Raw genomic sequence first — 17,980 nt, 5'->3', positions numbered from 1 at the left:
AAAGACTCGTGAGGAGCCCCATTCAAAATACATTTAACAAATCTAATAGAACAAGATTTCCATATAACCATAAGAATCTTAGGAGCTTTATTATTATATCAACATTAAAATCACATGACCTTATTTAACCTGATACATTTTTGATACATTTTTCTTCTATTGTATTTAAGTTTTGACTTTTCATTTAAAAACAACCTAAGATCTTCAGGACTACAACGATAAAATAGTATACCTGAATACCTACTACTTCAGAAACTATTTTGAAACTACAATTTTATAAGACAACTGGTATATTAGTTAATTAAGTGATTACGTGAAAGGAAAGTTTGACTAGGCTTCCTTACAAATTTGAGAAGCTAGGATAGTTGATTGAATTAAAGAACAAAGAAAGATAAATAACCAAGAGAATGACGAAAAAGAAAATGAAAGATGAAGGTGAAGCCTGTTTATTCTATATAGACAAGTTATGTGACTTGATCAAAGAGAAATTGTCATTTGAAGATTCCATTCATTGTGCTGTGAGAACTAGCTAGAAATTCTCATTTGCATGCCATAGATAGTTGACTTGAAGAAGGGAGTGTTTCAGTAATGCGTTTCGCAAACCATGCAAACCTGTTCTTTGTTCTGTTCATACTATGTTTTTTTGTGTTGGACGTTTGTATTGCCATAGACAGCATCACATCTTCACAATCCATCAAGGACCCTGAAACTCTAAGGTCCAAAGATGGTAACTTTACTTTGGGGTTCTTCACCCCTCAAAACTCCACAAACCGCTACGTTGGAATCTGGTGGAAGTCTCAGTCCACAGTTATATGGGTTGCTAACAGAAACCAACCATTGAATGATTCTTCTGGAATTGTTACAATATCTGAATATGGAAATCTTGTGGTGCTGAATGGACAGAAACAAGTGATTTGGTCAACAAATGTGTCCAAAACATTATCCAATACAAGTTCAGAGTTTTCAGACTCTGGTAAGCTAGTTCTCATGGAAACCGCAACAGGAAACATCTTATGGGATAGTTTTCACCAACCCTCAGATACGCTCTTGCCCGGCATGAAACTTTCAACCAACACAAAAACTAATAAGAAAATAGAACTTACATCATGGAAAAGCCCTTCTGATCCCTCTGTTGGGAGCTTCTCTTCTGGGGTTGTTCAACGCCCTGATATTCTTGAAGCGTTCATTTGGAATGAAACTCGACCATACTGGCGCAGTGGTCCATGGAATGGTGGGGTATTCACAGGGATACCGACCATGTCAACGTATCTTAATGGTTTCAAAGGTGGGGATGATGGCGAAGGAAATATAAATATCTATTACACAGTGCCAAGTGAATTAGATTTTGTAATCTATATGTTGAATTCTAAAGGACAATATGAACAAAAACTGTGGGATGCTGAGAAGAACGAAATGGGAGTTAATTGGACTAGTAAAGTGTCAGATTGTGATGTTTATGGTATGTGTGGACCATTCACAAGCTGTAATGCACAGAGCACACCAATATGTAGCTGTTTGAAAGGATTTGAGCCGAGGAACAAGGACGAATGGAATGGAAAAAACTGGAGTGGTGGATGTGTTAGGAGAACGCCTTTGAAGTGTGAAAGGGTAAGAGATCAAAACACAAGTACTGATGCAAAGGAAGATGGATTTTTTAAACTGCAGATGGTTAAAGTTCCTGATTTTTCAGAAGGTTCTCCTGTTGAGACTGACATATGCAGAAGCCAATGCTTGGGGAATTGCTCTTGTGTTGCTTATTCTCATGATGATGAGATTGGTTGCATGTCTTGGACTGGGAATCTATTAGATATACAACAATTCTCAGAGGGAGGACTTGATCTATATCTTCGTGTAGCTTACTCTGAACTTGGTATGCTAACTCTCCTCCTCTGCTCAATATTTTGAAACATTGTTTCTATGGACTAAATTTCTTCTATGTCCTTTTATTAAAGATAAAGGGTCAAACAAAAAAATCATCATTACAACAGCAGTGATAGTAGCAACTGTGATCATGGTTACCGGTGCATATTTCATGTGGAGGACTTCCAATCATCCAGGTAAAACAACATCTTCCTTAATTTCATAATTAGTCCTATTATTAAGGTTTTGTTGGTAAGGAACTAAGCTTATGTTTACATGTGTTTGTTTCTTCAGCTAAATTTTGGCAGTTAATTAACTCAGTAAGGAAAGTGAACAACGATGCTTTTATAGAATATAATAATGGTGGAACACCAGAACATGAAAGCCATAGTGTAATTGAAGAACTGTCACAAGTTAAACTACAGGAACTGTTACTATTTGATTTTAAAAGGGCTGCAGCAGCCACAGACAACTTCCATCTTTCCAACAAACTTGGGCAAGGTGGTTTTGGTCCTGTGTACAAGGTACATGAAAAACAAGTTACCAAATTTGAACCAATTCTCATTTTTCTCATAAAACACTTAGTTTTTTTTTTTTTTTTCTCAGGGGCAACTGGAAGATGGACAGGAAATAGCAGTTAAAAGACTTTCTAGAGCCTCTGGACAAGGTCTAGAAGAATTCATGAACGAAATAGTCGTGATTTCCAAGCTTCAACATCGCAATCTTGTAAAACTTTTTGGCTGCTGTGTTGAAGGGGATGAGAAGATGCTGATATATGAATACATGCCAAACAAAAGTTTGGATGTGTTTATCTTTGGTTAGTTCTTCAATCCTCTGTAGTGTTTTTCTCATCGAAAATTCATAACTACTGAGTACGACTCACTTTCATAACTTCGTCTTCTACATAGTATATAATATCACTATTATTACATTTTAGATCCATCAAAGTGTAAACTTCTAGATTGGAGGAAGCGCAGTAGCATAATAGAAGGAATAGCTCGAGGACTACTTTATCTACACAGAGACTCCAGACTAAAAATTATACACAGAGATTTGAAGGCAAGTAATATATTGCTAGATGAAGACCTAAATCCAAAAATATCAGATTTTGGTATGGCTAGAATCTTTGGTGGAACACAAGATCAAGTCAATACCAGTAGAGTTGTTGGAACCTAGTAAGTATTCTTTCTTTCTCCAATATGAAAGCAAGAAAGTGTGAAGAATTAACTTTTACATTTGAATGTAGTGGCTACATGTCTCCTGAATATGCAATGGAAGGACTATTTTCAGAAAAATCAGATGTTTTTAGCTTTGGTGTTCTGGTACTAGAGATTATTAGTGGAAGAAGAAGCTCAAGTTTTTTTGGCAATATGCATGCTCTTAGCCTTTTAGGATTTGTAAGTCTCAACAATTCATTTACAAAAACTTTTTCCATTTGCTGATACAACTTCTAAACATTGACCCCTTTTGTTTATTTTAGGCTTGGACACAATGGAAGGAAGGAAATGCATTATCTTTGGTAGATTCAGAACTATATGATCCTATTCATCATAAAGATATCTTAAGGTGCATACACATAGCTCTTCTATGTGTACAAGAACTTTCTGTAGACAGACCCACTATGGCTACAGTAATTTCTATGCTCAGCAATGAGTTTGTGCTTCCTGCTCCAAGTAATTCTGCATTCATCCAGCGACAAAAAATGATGAATTCGACGTCATCGGAAGAAACTCAGAGATTTCGCTCTATCAATGTTGTTAGTATAACAGAAATTCAAGGTAGATAGAAAAATAAAAACTCTTAAGAAAAAACCAGCAGAGCTTCTCTCAGTATAGTTATAACAATGATTTGGTGTACAAGAAAAAATTCAACATCTTAGTCCATAGGAATCGATATGAAATCAATGAAGCAAAATTTTTGTCTTCCAAATAAACTTTAAACACTTCTAAGTTGTTTGAATCCTTAATCACAAAAGGTTCGTGTTCAAATAACACCTTATAACTTTTTTCTAATAATTGAGCGATACTTAAATATATTTTGATTAATCTTAAGAACATACAAGACATTAATACCCTTAAGATAATTTGATTAATTGTCGGGAACAAATAAGGCATAAAGATTAATTTGATATCTAAATGACTTATAAATACAATTGTTTGCATATCTTTCACAATAATATGTGCTATATTTCCAATTTCAAATTTAGAAATGTTATATTCTAAGGAAACTAGTGCTTTTGTAAATGATGGAAACCAGCTTCACGCTAGTTGAAGCTACTCCATGCTTGACGGCACTGAATTATGAAAGCGAATTGGATGAAAGTTTAGATGTGTTTGATGAGTGGATTTTGGTGTATTTCCTGAGAGAGGTTCGACGAACTCTCAAGAAAAAAATCTAAGACAGAAAGTTTAGCAAAGAGACTATCCTAGTGAACTCATAAAAACAAAGGTTAAATCATTTTAGAAGTTCCCATTTTTGTCGTGAAATCTCAAGTAGGTTCTCCCATTTTTGTTTAACTCAATTGAATCTTTATTTTTTGAAAATTCGTTGCAATCAGTTCTTTTCCGTTAGTTGTACAGTAACGGTGTTAATTATGTGTCACGTGTCGGCACATGTTTTTTTTAAAATTTTTTTTTTTAATTTTTAATTTTTTTTTACAATTTCTTTTAAAAAAAAAATTGTCACGTGTCAATATGATATTGTGCCACGTGGCAAAGACAAAGTGATGTGACAGTGATAGTGTCACATGTCACTATTGGATGTGAAAAGTCTCAATGTAGTCCCTGTATTTGTTATTTTGTCTCAATTTGGTCCCAATTTTTTTAAAATTGAATCAATTTCATCCTTATATCAAATTTAATTTTTATATAAATTTTACAATGGTATTTTTATTATAATTGATATTTTTAACAAGATTAAGTTTATTTAGATGTATATTTTGCATTGAACTTTATTTAAATATTATTTCATATATTTATATATCAATAATTTATAGACAAATGTTAGAATTGTTATAATTTTTTTTAAAATTTTATATTTGAATTTATAAAGTTTTTATTTTTAAAGCAACTCTAAAATTTATCTATAAATTATAGATATATAAATATTTAAAAATAAATAAATAAATATCAGTGCAAAATATATATTTAAATAAACTCAATTTTGTTAAAATATCAACTATAATAAAAATATCATTGTAAAATTTATATAAAAATTAAATTTGATACAAATAGGCCACTTGTCAGGTTTTACAGAGACACCACTCTCAACCCAAAACCTTAAGGCAATGGGTTTATGGGCCTTGATCCTTATATGGTGCTCTACTTTCTCATTTTTGGCCAATGTGGGACTTAGACTCACACTTGGATTCCTAACAAAGAACTCTTTGTTTTGCTATAATAATTTTTGTTATTTCTCAATCTTTGATTATGTTGACATTTGAAAAGTTTTCTTAGATCTCTAAGGTATCTTTCATCTGATCATACCCTTAATTATATTTATTTTAATTTGTGCTATTTCATTCAATAATCTCTCAAATTATTTCTAAGACACGCATTTGATACTATTTTAATATTTTTATTTATTATTTATTTTTATAATGTAGAATATTATTTTAATATATTTTATATAAATATTATTTTATTGTCTAACTCATTATCATACTATAATTTTGTCACTATAATTGTATAAATAAATTTTATTTACTATAACATAAAAACTTAACATAATTGCCATGAATTTTTTTTATCACCATCTAATATATATATTGAAGTTCAAAAAATACAAGACCTATGTTTAAATTTTATTATTATTAGTTTAATCTTTGTTCTTTGCGTGATTTTGATAAGTGATTATTATAACTTTTACTAGTGTATAAAAAAGAGATTCATTAGAATTTTAAAAATTGAAGTACACAGACAAACATTTAAAATCTATTTTAATTTGAATATTTGTTTTCCTTTTTATATGTATTTTTTAAATATTTTTAAATTTTATGAAATAGGTTTCATTAATGTTTGCAAATATAATAAATATTTTGATTCTCATGAAATTTTATTATTTGTTATTCTAATTTGAAATGTATACAATTATAATTTCTTTCTAAATATTTGATACCGAAAAAAAAAAATCATTCTCTTAATATTGAATATTTGATAATGTTATATTTCGTTTACCGTAATTTTTTATTATTTTATAAAAATTAATCAGTTAATATTGAAATAATAAGAAAGTGGGTACACGTATGGATTCGAATATATACCCGTTACCTGGTGGTAGTGGAGATGAGACAAAAGTTTGATACCCGTTAGATTTGAATATAAGGATGAGATGTTCTGTGAAGATAAATATGAGATAACGAAATTCGTCCTCAGCCCGTCTTGTTACCATCCCTAATAGCACCTCTTGCTTTAAAAAGGTATTCTTTGTATCAATTCTTTGTTTTGTTTTAATATAATGGTTCAAATAAATATTTCACCTTTAATATAAAAAATAAAATAACATATAAGATATAGAGATAAGAATAAACTTTTTAAAGCAAAGGAAATAAATGTTTAGCATAGCTAAGAAATCAATGCTAGTTAACTAATAGCGTCATATTTTGTGTTGTATGTGCATGAGATTTAAAAACCATAAACATTCATTTATCATCTTCGACTTTGAAAGCCGATTCTAAATAGTGTCAACTTTGAAGGTTGGCTTAAAATAGCGTTGGGTAGGCCACTTTTAAATAGTGTCAGCTTAGCAAACGTTAATTTTAATCGATTTTTCAATTGAAACAGTTTAATGGTGATTTAGTTGACGTTAATGTGTTTTTATTTTAAATTAATCTAAACCGATGTTAAATTTATTTTTCATATTAATTTAATTTGCATATATTTGGAAGGTGTTATAATAATAATATTATTTTTAAAATTTTTATTGTGGATGAAATAAAATAAAAGACAAAGAAGAAAAATAGAAAAAGATTGGAGTGGATGAAATATGAGTATGGACGAAGGATATGAATTTGATTGAAATGAATCTAAATGAAGGAGATAAGAGAAATGTGTGAATCAGTGTTGTGAAGATAATGAGTATGATTAAAAGAGATGAGCGTGGATGAGTGTGATGACACTTGTTGGTGTGGATGAAAAGAATGTGTGTATAGAGATTTATGTAGAAAGTTAAAAAATAAAAAAAAATGGAGAAATTTTTAATATTCAAATATAGACCACTAAATCAAAAATCAACGTCATTAAAATCTACTATATCTTCGTTAAAATGTACTGATTTATAATAGTTAAATCAATGTCAATATAATTTACGTTAATTTAAATTAGCGTAAACACACGTGCTATCGCGTCTTTGTAACGTCCCAATTAATTTGTGAGCATAATTAAAAGAAAACGTCACATGATTATAACATAGCAGTGCACTTCTGGAGTTTAAACGTAAGACCTTACAACTAAGGCACACCACGGTGCCACCAAAAATAAAAGAGCATCATAAACAGACTGCTAGAAACACAAGCATATGAAAAGATTGACAAATACATAGTTCGTAGCCCTCAAGATATTCCAAGAAAACTAAGCTACAGAGTCGCCTCCTCCCTGATGACCACGATTATCCCTCGCATCTGCTCCCATCAATAAATTGATGATCATCGCAAAGATAGAAACACGACATACAAAGCAACCAACAAGAAAAGGGTAAGCTAGAGCCAATCAACATCTGTATCATACAGTTAAAATATACTTTCACCATCCAATATCAATACAACATCCAAGCATGTTAAGACGTTCAAACAATACACTACGACTCGACTCGACTCATCCGGATACGTATAACTTGGTCGGATTCAGCGGATGCCCGCACTTGTGGTGGATACCTCTGCTCACCCCCGAGCTATGTGTTACAAGTGTTACGATGGATCAATTTTCCCTCACCACAAGGTTAACCCTTAATGAATTTCAGGCCTCCTGCTACTCTCACCATAGGAGTCAGTCCGCTCTAGGTGAGACTAACTGACTCCTCAAAGTGTCAGGATGCAACCTTACCTTGAATTCTTACCTAGTTATACATATGGGGCACCACCATGGACACCCACTAACAGGGGTCATGGAATTACGTCCCGACCACTAAAGCGCGACCCTAAAAGTCTCACCTAGAGATCCCAAGGACTTACGTACTGACACGGACCAAACTTTCTTAATCAATCAAATAGACTCGGCATGCATACACACAATATATATATATATATATATATATATATATATATATATATATATATATATATATATATATATATATATATATATATATATATACACACACACACACCTATACATAGAATTTCTCAAAATCCACCTCTTTAGTATTCCCAACCAAACCATGCCAACTCATTGTTCTCGAACCCACAATGTGGAGCTCTGTCTCATACCATTACCATGCCACATTGATACCAACCCTTTCATGTCTCATGTCGAACTCATACCAAACTCATCATTTCAATTTCATGAATCATCTCATACAATTATCATGTTCACGTTATGTTAAGATTCACAATCACAACTCATACACCACCTCATTCATACAGGCCATTCAGTTTATAAGTTTAAAGATAAAACTCATACAAGCATGTTGTTCACTTTTGAAATCAAGGAAACATCAAGACCAACCCCTTTCTCGCCCAACATCTCGCTCAGGCAGAAAGGTCTCGCTCAGGCGAGGAGGACTCTCACTCAGGTGAGCTCCCTTCGCCTAGGCGAGAGCTCGACATCCAGTATGAGAACCCTGCGTGCGTTCTCGCTTAGGCGAGACGTTCGCTCGCCCAAAACGTACAGTGGGTCGCCTGGGCGACCATTCGCGAAGAAATACTTAGGCGAGTCCTTGTAACTCTCGCCTAGGTGAGACAGGCTCGCCTGGACGAGTTTATTAGACTCTGCCATTGTTCCTCTCTGCCATCAGCACAGTTTCATACCCAAACAACAAAACAACTCATACCAAACACTCACAGTCACATATAAGCACGAAAATCACGGAATATCATCAAAACAACCATTATTGTACCGAACAATAGGGTTCTAGCTTCCCTTACCTGGAAATAAGCTAGCAAAATAACCCGACACATCCTCGACACAGAACGCACGAGCACAGCAGCTCAAGGAACGAACGGAGGAGCTGAAAGAATAGAGAAACAGAAGCACGGGATGGGTTACTTGGAAACCCTAACTGAAAAAGAAAAATGAAAAGGAACAATGGATACAAGTATGGCTAGCAACAGTACTTACATGGAGTAGGAAACAGCTTCGAGCTAGCTTGAAGATGGCAGGAACCTAACCCTAACAGAGCTTTCAGTGAGAGGGGAAAAGAGATGACGGCTGAATCTGTGAGAATGAGAGAGTGGAAGCATTAGGGCAACTGCAGGCCAACTTTATCCTTAGGGCCAGCTCTTTGCCCCATCAGATTTTGGGACAGCCCTTTTTATTAAGGGTTATAAAAGAATAGGGGGTTACAGTCTTTGTATACACTTTTTTAAATATAAATGATATTATATTAATAAATAATAATAGCGTAATTGTATACACTTTTTTAAATATAAATGATATTATGTTAATAAATGATAATAGCGTAATGTTATTAAGTTAATATATAAAATAAATATATATTTATTAAAAATAAAATAAAATAAAATGAATAGAAAGAATAATTGTTAATGAATAAAAAAAACCGTTTTATAAAAAATAGGTAAGAGTAACTGTTAATTTTTAAAAATTTAATAAATAATTATATTGTAAAAGATATAATTGATATTATGAAACGTGGATACAAAAGAGTGAATCATCTTTATATATTGTTATAGATAAAAATAAATACGACATGTATCTTATATACTTTTAATATTTATTTTAATGAATTTGACTAATAACATTTTAATTTTTTTGACACTAACATTTGGAAACTAATTTAATGTTTTTTTATTGAAGTAGATTTTTTTTCTTTTACGGATAGATTTGTTCATATTTACAAAATTAAAATTTATTAATTTTATTTGGAAAAAAATATAAATAGAATTGTTGTCGGTAATAATAATAATCGTGGTTCGAATAATTTTTTTATGACATATATTTAGTTTTACTGAAATTCAATTATTCTTTTATTTGCTCGCAGATTTTAGTTGAAACTTTTAAGATCTTGGCAACTACAAAAATAAAATTGGATAGCAACCACCTTGAAAACTAATTTAAATGTATAGTTTCAAAATGAATCAGAGAAGTAATATTAGTTTAGTAAAATTACGTCAGCAACCTACCAAGTCAAAGTTGACTACAAAAATATTCTCACAAATTGGACGAGGTAAGTTAATTGTGTGGAACAAGAAACAGAAAAGGGCGTGAAATGAAAGATGTGATAGTGAAGCATGTTTATTATATTCAGCTTTTCGTATTCATCGAAGAAAACTGAATTGAACAATTATTTAGTCAAGAGGAGATATCAGATTTGCATGGCACAAACCGTTGACTTCAAAAGGGCACTGTCAAATCTTACAGTGGCCATTTGGTTCATGGTAAAGAGTTTCAGGAACCGTGTGCAAACATGTTCTTTGTTTTGTTCATACTGTGTTGTTATGTTTTGGATATTGGTAATGCCACAGACATTATCTCCTCATCTCAGTTCATCAAGGACAATGAAACTATAACCTCCGCTGGTGGCAACTTCACCTTGGGGTTCTTCACCCCTCAAAATTCTACCAATCGTTATGTGGGAATTTGGTGGCAAACCAAATCCACTGTCATATGGGTGGCTAACAGAAACCAACCTCTGAATCATTCTTCTGGGGCTGTTACGATTTCTGAAGATGGCAATCTTGTGGTGTTGAATGGTCAGAATCAAGTGATTTGGTCAACAAATGTGTCCACAGCATCATCGAATACAAGTGCCCAGCTTTCAGATTCTGGTAAGCTAGTTCTCACTGAAACCACAAGGGGAACATTGTGGGATAGTTTTCAGCAACCTTCGAATACGTTAATGCCCGGAATGAAAACTTTAACCAACGCAAAAACAGGTAGGAAAGTAGAACTTACAGCATGGAAAAGCCCTTCAAATCCCTCCGTTGGGAGCTTCACTTCCAGTGTTCTTCGACGCATAAATATACTCGAGGTGTTCATTTGGAATGAAACTCGACCGTACTGGCGCAGTGGTCCATGGAATGGTGTGATCTTTACAGGGATACCCATGTCATCGTTTCTTTATTCTTTCAAAGCTGGGGATGATGACGAAGGAAATACATATTTCTATTACACGGTACCAAGTCCGCTGGAGATTTTTATCTATGTGATGAATTCGCGAGGCCAGTATGAACAACTATCGTGGAATGATAAGAAGGAAGAAATGGAAATTTCGTGGAGTAGTCATGAATCAGATTGTGATGTTTATGGAATATGTGGGTCATTTTCTATTTGTAATGCAAAAAACTCACCAATTTGCAGTTGTTTGAAAGGGTTTGAGCCGAGGAACAAAGAAGAATGGAATAGACAAAACTGGTCAAGTGGGTGTGTTAGGAGCACACCTTTGAAGTGTGAAAGGGTCAATCAAAACGTAAGTGTTAAGGAAGATGGTTTTTCGCAACTGCAAATGGTTAAGGTTCCTGATTTTCCAGAAGGGTCTCCTGTTGACACTGAATGCAGAAGGCAATGCTTGGAGAATTGCTCTTGTGTTGCTTATTCCTATGATGTTGGAATTGGTTGCATGTCTTGGACTGGGAATCTGCTAGACATACAACAATTCTCAGAGGGAGGACTTGAGTTATATGTTCGTGTAGCCGATTCTGATCTTGAACATGGTATGCTGAGTCTGCTCAAACATTTTAAACACTGTTTCTTTGAACTGGATTCCTCATATTTTAAATTTGGTTCTTCCTTCATAACAGATAAAGGGACACACACAGCAATCATCGTCGGAATTACAGTGACAGTAGTATCAGTCATCATAGTTATTTGTGCATATGTCATGTGGAGGACTTCCAATCACCCAGGTATGACATCTTTGTCTTGTTTCAGAATTAGTTTATTATAAATTTTACTTTTTGTAGTAAAAGAGTTAAGCTTACTTTATGTTTTTAACTCCAGCTAAAATATGGCACGCAATCAGATCAGCAAGGAATAGGAACATCAAAGATTTCCAACGATTGAAAAAAGGTGAAACACCAGAACATCCTAGTCACAAAGTAATTGAAGAACTGTCACAAGTTAAACTCCAGGAGCTGTTACTGTTTGATTTTGAAAGGCTTGCAACAGCCACAAACAACTTCCACCTGTCCAACAAACTTGGGCAGGGTGGTTTTGGTCCTGTGTACAAGGTACCTTTAAACAAAGTTATCATATTTGAATCCATTAGTTGTTTTTAGTTGTGCTCATAAATTTTTTTTTTTCAGGGGAAACTGCAAGATGGACAAGAAATAGCAGTTAAAAGACTTTCTAGAGCATCTGGACAAGGTCAAGAAGAATTCATGAATGAAGTAGTGGTCATTTCCAAGCTTCAACACCGTAATCTTGTAAGACTTTTTGGCTGCTGCATTGAAGGTGACGAAAAGATGTTGATCTATGAATACTTGCCAAATAAAAGCTTGGATGTGTTAATCTTTGGTTAGTATTTTTCTCATAACCATTTCCATACTAATTGTTTCTGTTTATTTAGGACACAATTGTTTAAGATATAAACATTCATTTCATAACTAGGGAGTTTTCTTTGCAAGCATGCTAATCCAGGGCCTTTAGATGACTCAGCTTCATAACTTCCATTTCTAAGATTGTGTTCTTAACAGTATAATTCTACCATAATTTTTTAGATCCATCAAAAAGTAAACTCGTAGGTTGGAGGAAGCGGTGCAGCATAATAGAAGGAATAGCTCGAGGATTGCTATATCTTCACAGGGACTCCAGACTAAGAATCATACACAGAGATTTGAAGACAAGTAATATCTTGTTAGATGAAGACCTAAATCCAAAAATATCAGACTTTGGTATGGCTAGAATCTTTGGAGGAACAGAAGATCACGCTAATACTAATAGGATTGTTGGGACATAGTAAGTATATTTACTTTATCCATTATTTGAAGAAAATTATTGGAGAATCACGGTTGACATTTTAATGCAGTGGCTACATGTCCCCTGAATATGCAATGCAAGGCCTGTTTTCAGAGAAATCGGATGTCTTTAGCTTTGGTGTTTTAGCACTAGAGATTGTAACTGGAAGAAGAAATTCAAGCTTTTATGATGATGAACATGTTCTTAGCCTCTTGGGATTTGTAAGTCTCAGCAACTCATTTCTCATTCACAGAAACATTTGCCTTTTGTTCATCCAACATACAAATGTTTGATTTTTCTTTTCATTTTAGGCCTGGATACAATGGAGGGAAGGCAACATATCTTCTATAATAGATCCAGAAGTATATGATCCTAGTTATCATATAGATATTTTAAGGTGCATTAACATAGCTCTTCTGTGTGTACAAGAACTTGCTGTAGACAGACCCACTATGGCTGCAGTAATTTCTATGCTTAACAGTGAGGTTGCGTTTCTTCCTCCTCCAAGCCAACCTGCATTCATCCTGAGGCATAATCTGCTGAATTCGGAGCCATGTAAAGGAAGTCATAGATTTTCCTCCACCAACACTGCTAGCATTACAACTATCTATGGAAGATAGAAAATAAGAGCTCTAAGAAAGGTGAATCAAGCACAGTCACAACCTATTCTCTTACAGCATTTCCCAGAATGAGTAAAGAACTCAGCATTGGAATTGGTTCCAAGAAACTGAATTGAGTCCTCTTCGGGGGTGTTCAGTGCTGATTGCTGACAATATAAATAGGTGTTTTGCCCCATTTTGTAGATTTTTTTTTGCCTTTTTCTTGTTTTTCCTCCATTGTAATCATCATAAATATTTACTTTATGAATTAACATGACCTTATATTTTCTGTTTCAGTTTGCTAAATGTATTCATAGTCTTAAGTTATCGGCACTTTTAATTTAAAAGTCAGTATGATAATTGTATCTCTTAATTTCTTAGTCTGTTCAAACTTTCAGTATTCATAAATGTAAATGTTGTTGATCAATGAGAAAACTAGAATCTTTTAATAATAGAAGTGATTCCAATGTAAAATGATTCTAACAAATTTACCTTGTGGTTTTATTTCTGAGTCATAATACCTACCTACAATTCATCAAGTACCAGAGCAAAGTGAGAAATCTGATGTAGTTGCTCTTCAATAGATGTAAGAATGAATGTGGAGTTTCAAGGATCACAATCTTCAATCCCTTTTCCTGCTTCAGTATCTTCTGAATTCACTTCATTTATCTCCATCCCATAATGTTGTTAATCTTTCTTTGGTACTTAAAATGCATTCTTTTTTTTATGGAAAAAAATTGAATGATATTGTGCTTAAGGTTGCAACTGAAAAATTGAATGTTACCCGTCATTATGCTCCTAACTCCCAATAACGTGGAAGTAAAAAACCTTGGCACGCACCATCATTTACTATTGCAGAGGTCGTGAGTTTGTTTATTGTAGGGTGACATGGTAATATTTTCTATATATTTTATAGCAAACCAATAATAAAGGTAAGCTTCATACAAAGGTACAGAATTACTCTCTTCATCAACTACTTCAACATCAAAACTCTTGACCCAATGTGACCCTTTGAAAAATCAATATCTAAAAATGTTTTCACTGCAATTTTTCCTAGTCCAACTTCAATTTTTTTCAAATAGAAAAGTGGCTGACTTGATACGATTTCATCAGATTCTAAAACTACTGAGTGTGTTTTGCTAAAGAGCATTATCATCATTAATAATAAAATCATTGCTACTTTAGATGTAGTCGTCATCTTTACCTACACATAAAAATTAGCCATAAAAATATGTATCGAGGATCCTGATAATGTTGTAGATTATTTAAACAATTTTTGTGAAAACATGTGAATAAAAAAATATTAAAATAAAAGGTAAAGTAATAGAACATTGATGATAAAAGTGTTATACCATGTAAGGAAAAGATAAGGGACTCATGATGGTGGTCATTGGATCTTAGCTTAAGATGTATGAAATTTTAAGGTGGGTAAATGTTTTTTTTATGAAATTGGTAGCTAGATTTATATATGGTAGGTGAGTTGATAACGGTGTACCTGGAATAGTTAAATTTTAATTTGATGTAGGTTGTCCCATATTTTGATGGATGTAAAAGGTGTTTTCAATTTACTTTACACCTAAATTAAAATGTGTTGGCTTATTTTACAAATATACAAAACTAAAAGTTCTTATAATTATTTGTAGGGGTAAAAATAACTTGATTAACAATTTGTTTGAAGAAGCCAAATATGGTTTAATGTTTGTAGGATTTTCTTTAGTGGCAATATTTTTACATTGTATGACCGTAAGTATCAATTTAAATATTTTTTAAAAGATGAAATAGAAAATAATGATTATATAAATGTAAGAAAGAAAGTTCATTCAAATTAACATTTAGCTGAGATTTAAGAAAAAATATGATAAATTTTGAGAGGGATTTTGTGAAAAATGTCGCAGATGAAGATTGTCACAGTCGAAGTAAATAGACAAAATGTCGACATTGTGATATGTGGGAAAAAAGGGTTTTCTTTCAAAGATAAAAACAAATTTATGTCGGATTTCCTAGGGTTTAACATAAATTTCAAAACTAATGTTTGATTATGGCGTTATGTGATATATATTTTCAAATTTACATTGAATCCTAGAACATCCCATAGACAGATTTTTTTAATTGCAAAAATACCACTACTATTTTACGTTGGACATTTTTTTTTACGTAAGTTCTTTTTCCATCAGTGTTGTTGGTTCGAGTATAAGCTTAGTCATGCTTGTTTTTTGCCTGTCGTACCTTATTTGTGAAATGAAACAACACTTAGCAGTTTTTAATAGTACTTTTGTGTTTATTGTGATTTAATGGGTGAATTTCAACATTATTTGAAAAAGTGATTTTATGAATGGAGATTATAATTTTTGGGTTTGGGTGCAGTTTTTTTGTGAGTGTCTTGTTATGTTGTAGCTTGATTTAGTATTGAAGCTTGAATTCAATTTGTTTAGATTTTATAAAATGAGAAAAACAAATTATATATATATATATATATATATATATATATATATATATATATATATATATATAATTTAGGGGGCAATATACCTCAATGAGACGGAAGCTCTGCCACTGAAAACAAATAACAATATAAGAATAGTAGCGTTTGTTTTATTTAGATATAAGTTAAAAACAAATATTAATTGGTGAGTTTAAATCACACGCAAAGAAGATAATACCATTTTTCATTTCTCTAAAAATATAATTTATTTATTTTATCCCAAGTAGCTACGATAGTTTTAATAATCATGAATTTGCTCATGTCAATTATTCAGTTTGAGGAGTTAAATGTATTTTAATAACTGTTTTTATTCTTCTAGGACAAGATCTAATTTAATCCATGGTTTATAATTAATTTATACAATACTTACGTATCTATTATTTTAATATTTTGGGTTAAAAGTGATCTTTATTCTCATACTTATTATCTTAAACTTTTTATATTACAAATGGTATTTTTCATAATGAAAAACTCTGTTTCCGAATTAACATTTAGGATTTGCTCAAAATATGATCCAACTATATCCTATTTTGGTTTCACTTTTCTAATCATTTTAGATTCAATAAATATACTTTCTTATTTTCTTTTGTGTATAAGTATTTATTGAAATCACTTATTCAAATAGAAAGGTTGCCTTCACTTAGAATATTATTCATGCTTCCAAACACACTTCAAGTGAGGTGATGTTACGATAAAATCTTGAATATTATGTAAATTCTTAATTATATGTTTCTTCATAGGTTATGTGAAAATTTTCAAAGTAGAAGGTTGGTGGAACCGAAACGGCGATGAGAGATATACCTCACGATGGAAATTATAATCCATGATTTGAATGTTGCATGTATTGTGTTTGAAACAATATAAATAAATAAAAAGTGTATTAGATAGCATGATTTAATGTAATTGGTTAGGATGTTGCATATGTTGCAATCCATTTATGTTTACAATAATGTTAAATCAGGTGCTGAGTCTATGTTTTCATGTTTCAAGTTAGAAAAATGATATTTAAACCCACTTTTTTTTACCCACTTTTAATCTATTGCTTTAATCACCATTAGATCATCTTTTTTTAATTTTTTTAGTGATGTGATGTGATAATTTAATGGTGATTGAAGTTGTAGGTTAAAAATGGGTCAAAAAAAGTATATTAAAGCATCATTATCCTTTCAAGTTATGTACTGTGTTTCAAATATTTTAGTAACAATTTTTTAATTATATAACTATAAGTTTTAATATAAATAATTTTTAAGAGATGAAATAGAAAATAATGAATAAATATAAATGTAATGATGAAAGTTCATTCAAATTAACATTTAGTTAATACTTAAGTGAAAATATAGTAAATTTTTAAAGGATTTCAAGAAAAATGTTAAAGATAAGATAGTCAAAATGTAGACAATAAGAAGGAGAAGTGGGGAAAATAAGGGTTTCATTCAAATATATAAATAAATTTATGTTGGATGCCATGGGGTTTGACGTAAATTTCAAAATAATTAAGTATATTTTTAGTTCCTAAATTTTGATGGAAAATTGAAATTCGTCATTGTGTGAAATTTTAATATATTTTTGCCCTCAAACTTTAAAAGAAATGGATATAGTCCTTTTAACTAATTTATATTAAATTTTTTTATAGGTCAAACACGTTTTATGATAGCATTTGAGTTGTTTACCCGTTTGACATGTTCTTGCTTCAATGTATATTGAAAAATGTGTTTGACATGTCAAAAAGTTTAACATAATTGTATTAAAAAGACTATATTCATTCATTATTAAAGTTTAGAGACTTAACTTTATCAAAATTTCAAATAAGGCGACAAATTCAAATTTCGTATTAAAATTTAGGGACCAAAAATATAGATAGTCCATTTCAAAATTTATATTAAATTATGACGTCATACGATGTATATTTTTAAATTTACATCAAACCCTAAGATATCCCACATAAAAAAAAATAATTGCAAAAATGCAATTGC

General features: G+C 31.9%; 1 protein-coding gene across 1 annotated transcript; it reads left to right on the top strand.

Moving 5' to 3' along the window:
• Positions 1-336: 336 nt before the first annotated feature.
• On the top strand, positions 337-13,546 carry LOC114184390. Its single transcript, XM_028071700.1, has 14 exons — positions 337-1,870; positions 1,953-2,057; positions 2,155-2,384; positions 2,467-2,677; positions 2,798-3,035; positions 3,107-3,257; positions 3,341-3,643; positions 10,372-11,683; positions 11,771-11,875; positions 11,970-12,199; positions 12,275-12,485; positions 12,689-12,926; positions 12,997-13,147; positions 13,238-13,546. Exons 1-14 carry the CDS (start codon positions 589-591, stop codon positions 13,544-13,546), a joined length of 5,076 nt encoding a protein of 1,691 aa, XP_027927501.1. The 5' UTR covers positions 337-588.
• Positions 13,547-17,980: the final 4,434 nt, after the last annotated feature.

Source organism: Vigna unguiculata, chromosome 5, assembly GCF_004118075.2.
Source record: "Vigna unguiculata cultivar IT97K-499-35 chromosome 5, ASM411807v1, whole genome shotgun sequence".
Taxonomy (NCBI): domain Eukaryota; kingdom Viridiplantae; phylum Streptophyta; class Magnoliopsida; order Fabales; family Fabaceae; genus Vigna; species Vigna unguiculata.
Note: the sequence above shows the minus strand (reverse complement) of the source record. Positions and strands in the feature narration are given on the sequence as shown.

What these genes read in the sequence shown, in the direction of transcription:
- LOC114184390 (XM_028071700.1), top strand. Translation starts at nt 589, where the DNA reads ATGCGTTTCGCAAACCATGCAAACCTGTTCTTTGTTCTGTTCATACTA. An exon ending in GAGGACTTCCAATCATCCAG is followed by an intron (nt 2,058 to 2,154) that starts GTAAAACAACAT and finishes TTGTTTCTTCAG; the next exon opens with CTAAATTTTGGCAGTTAATT. An exon ending in AGTAGAGTTGTTGGAACCTA is followed by an intron (nt 3,036 to 3,106) that starts GTAAGTATTCTT and finishes ATTTGAATGTAG; the next exon opens with TGGCTACATGTCTCCTGAAT.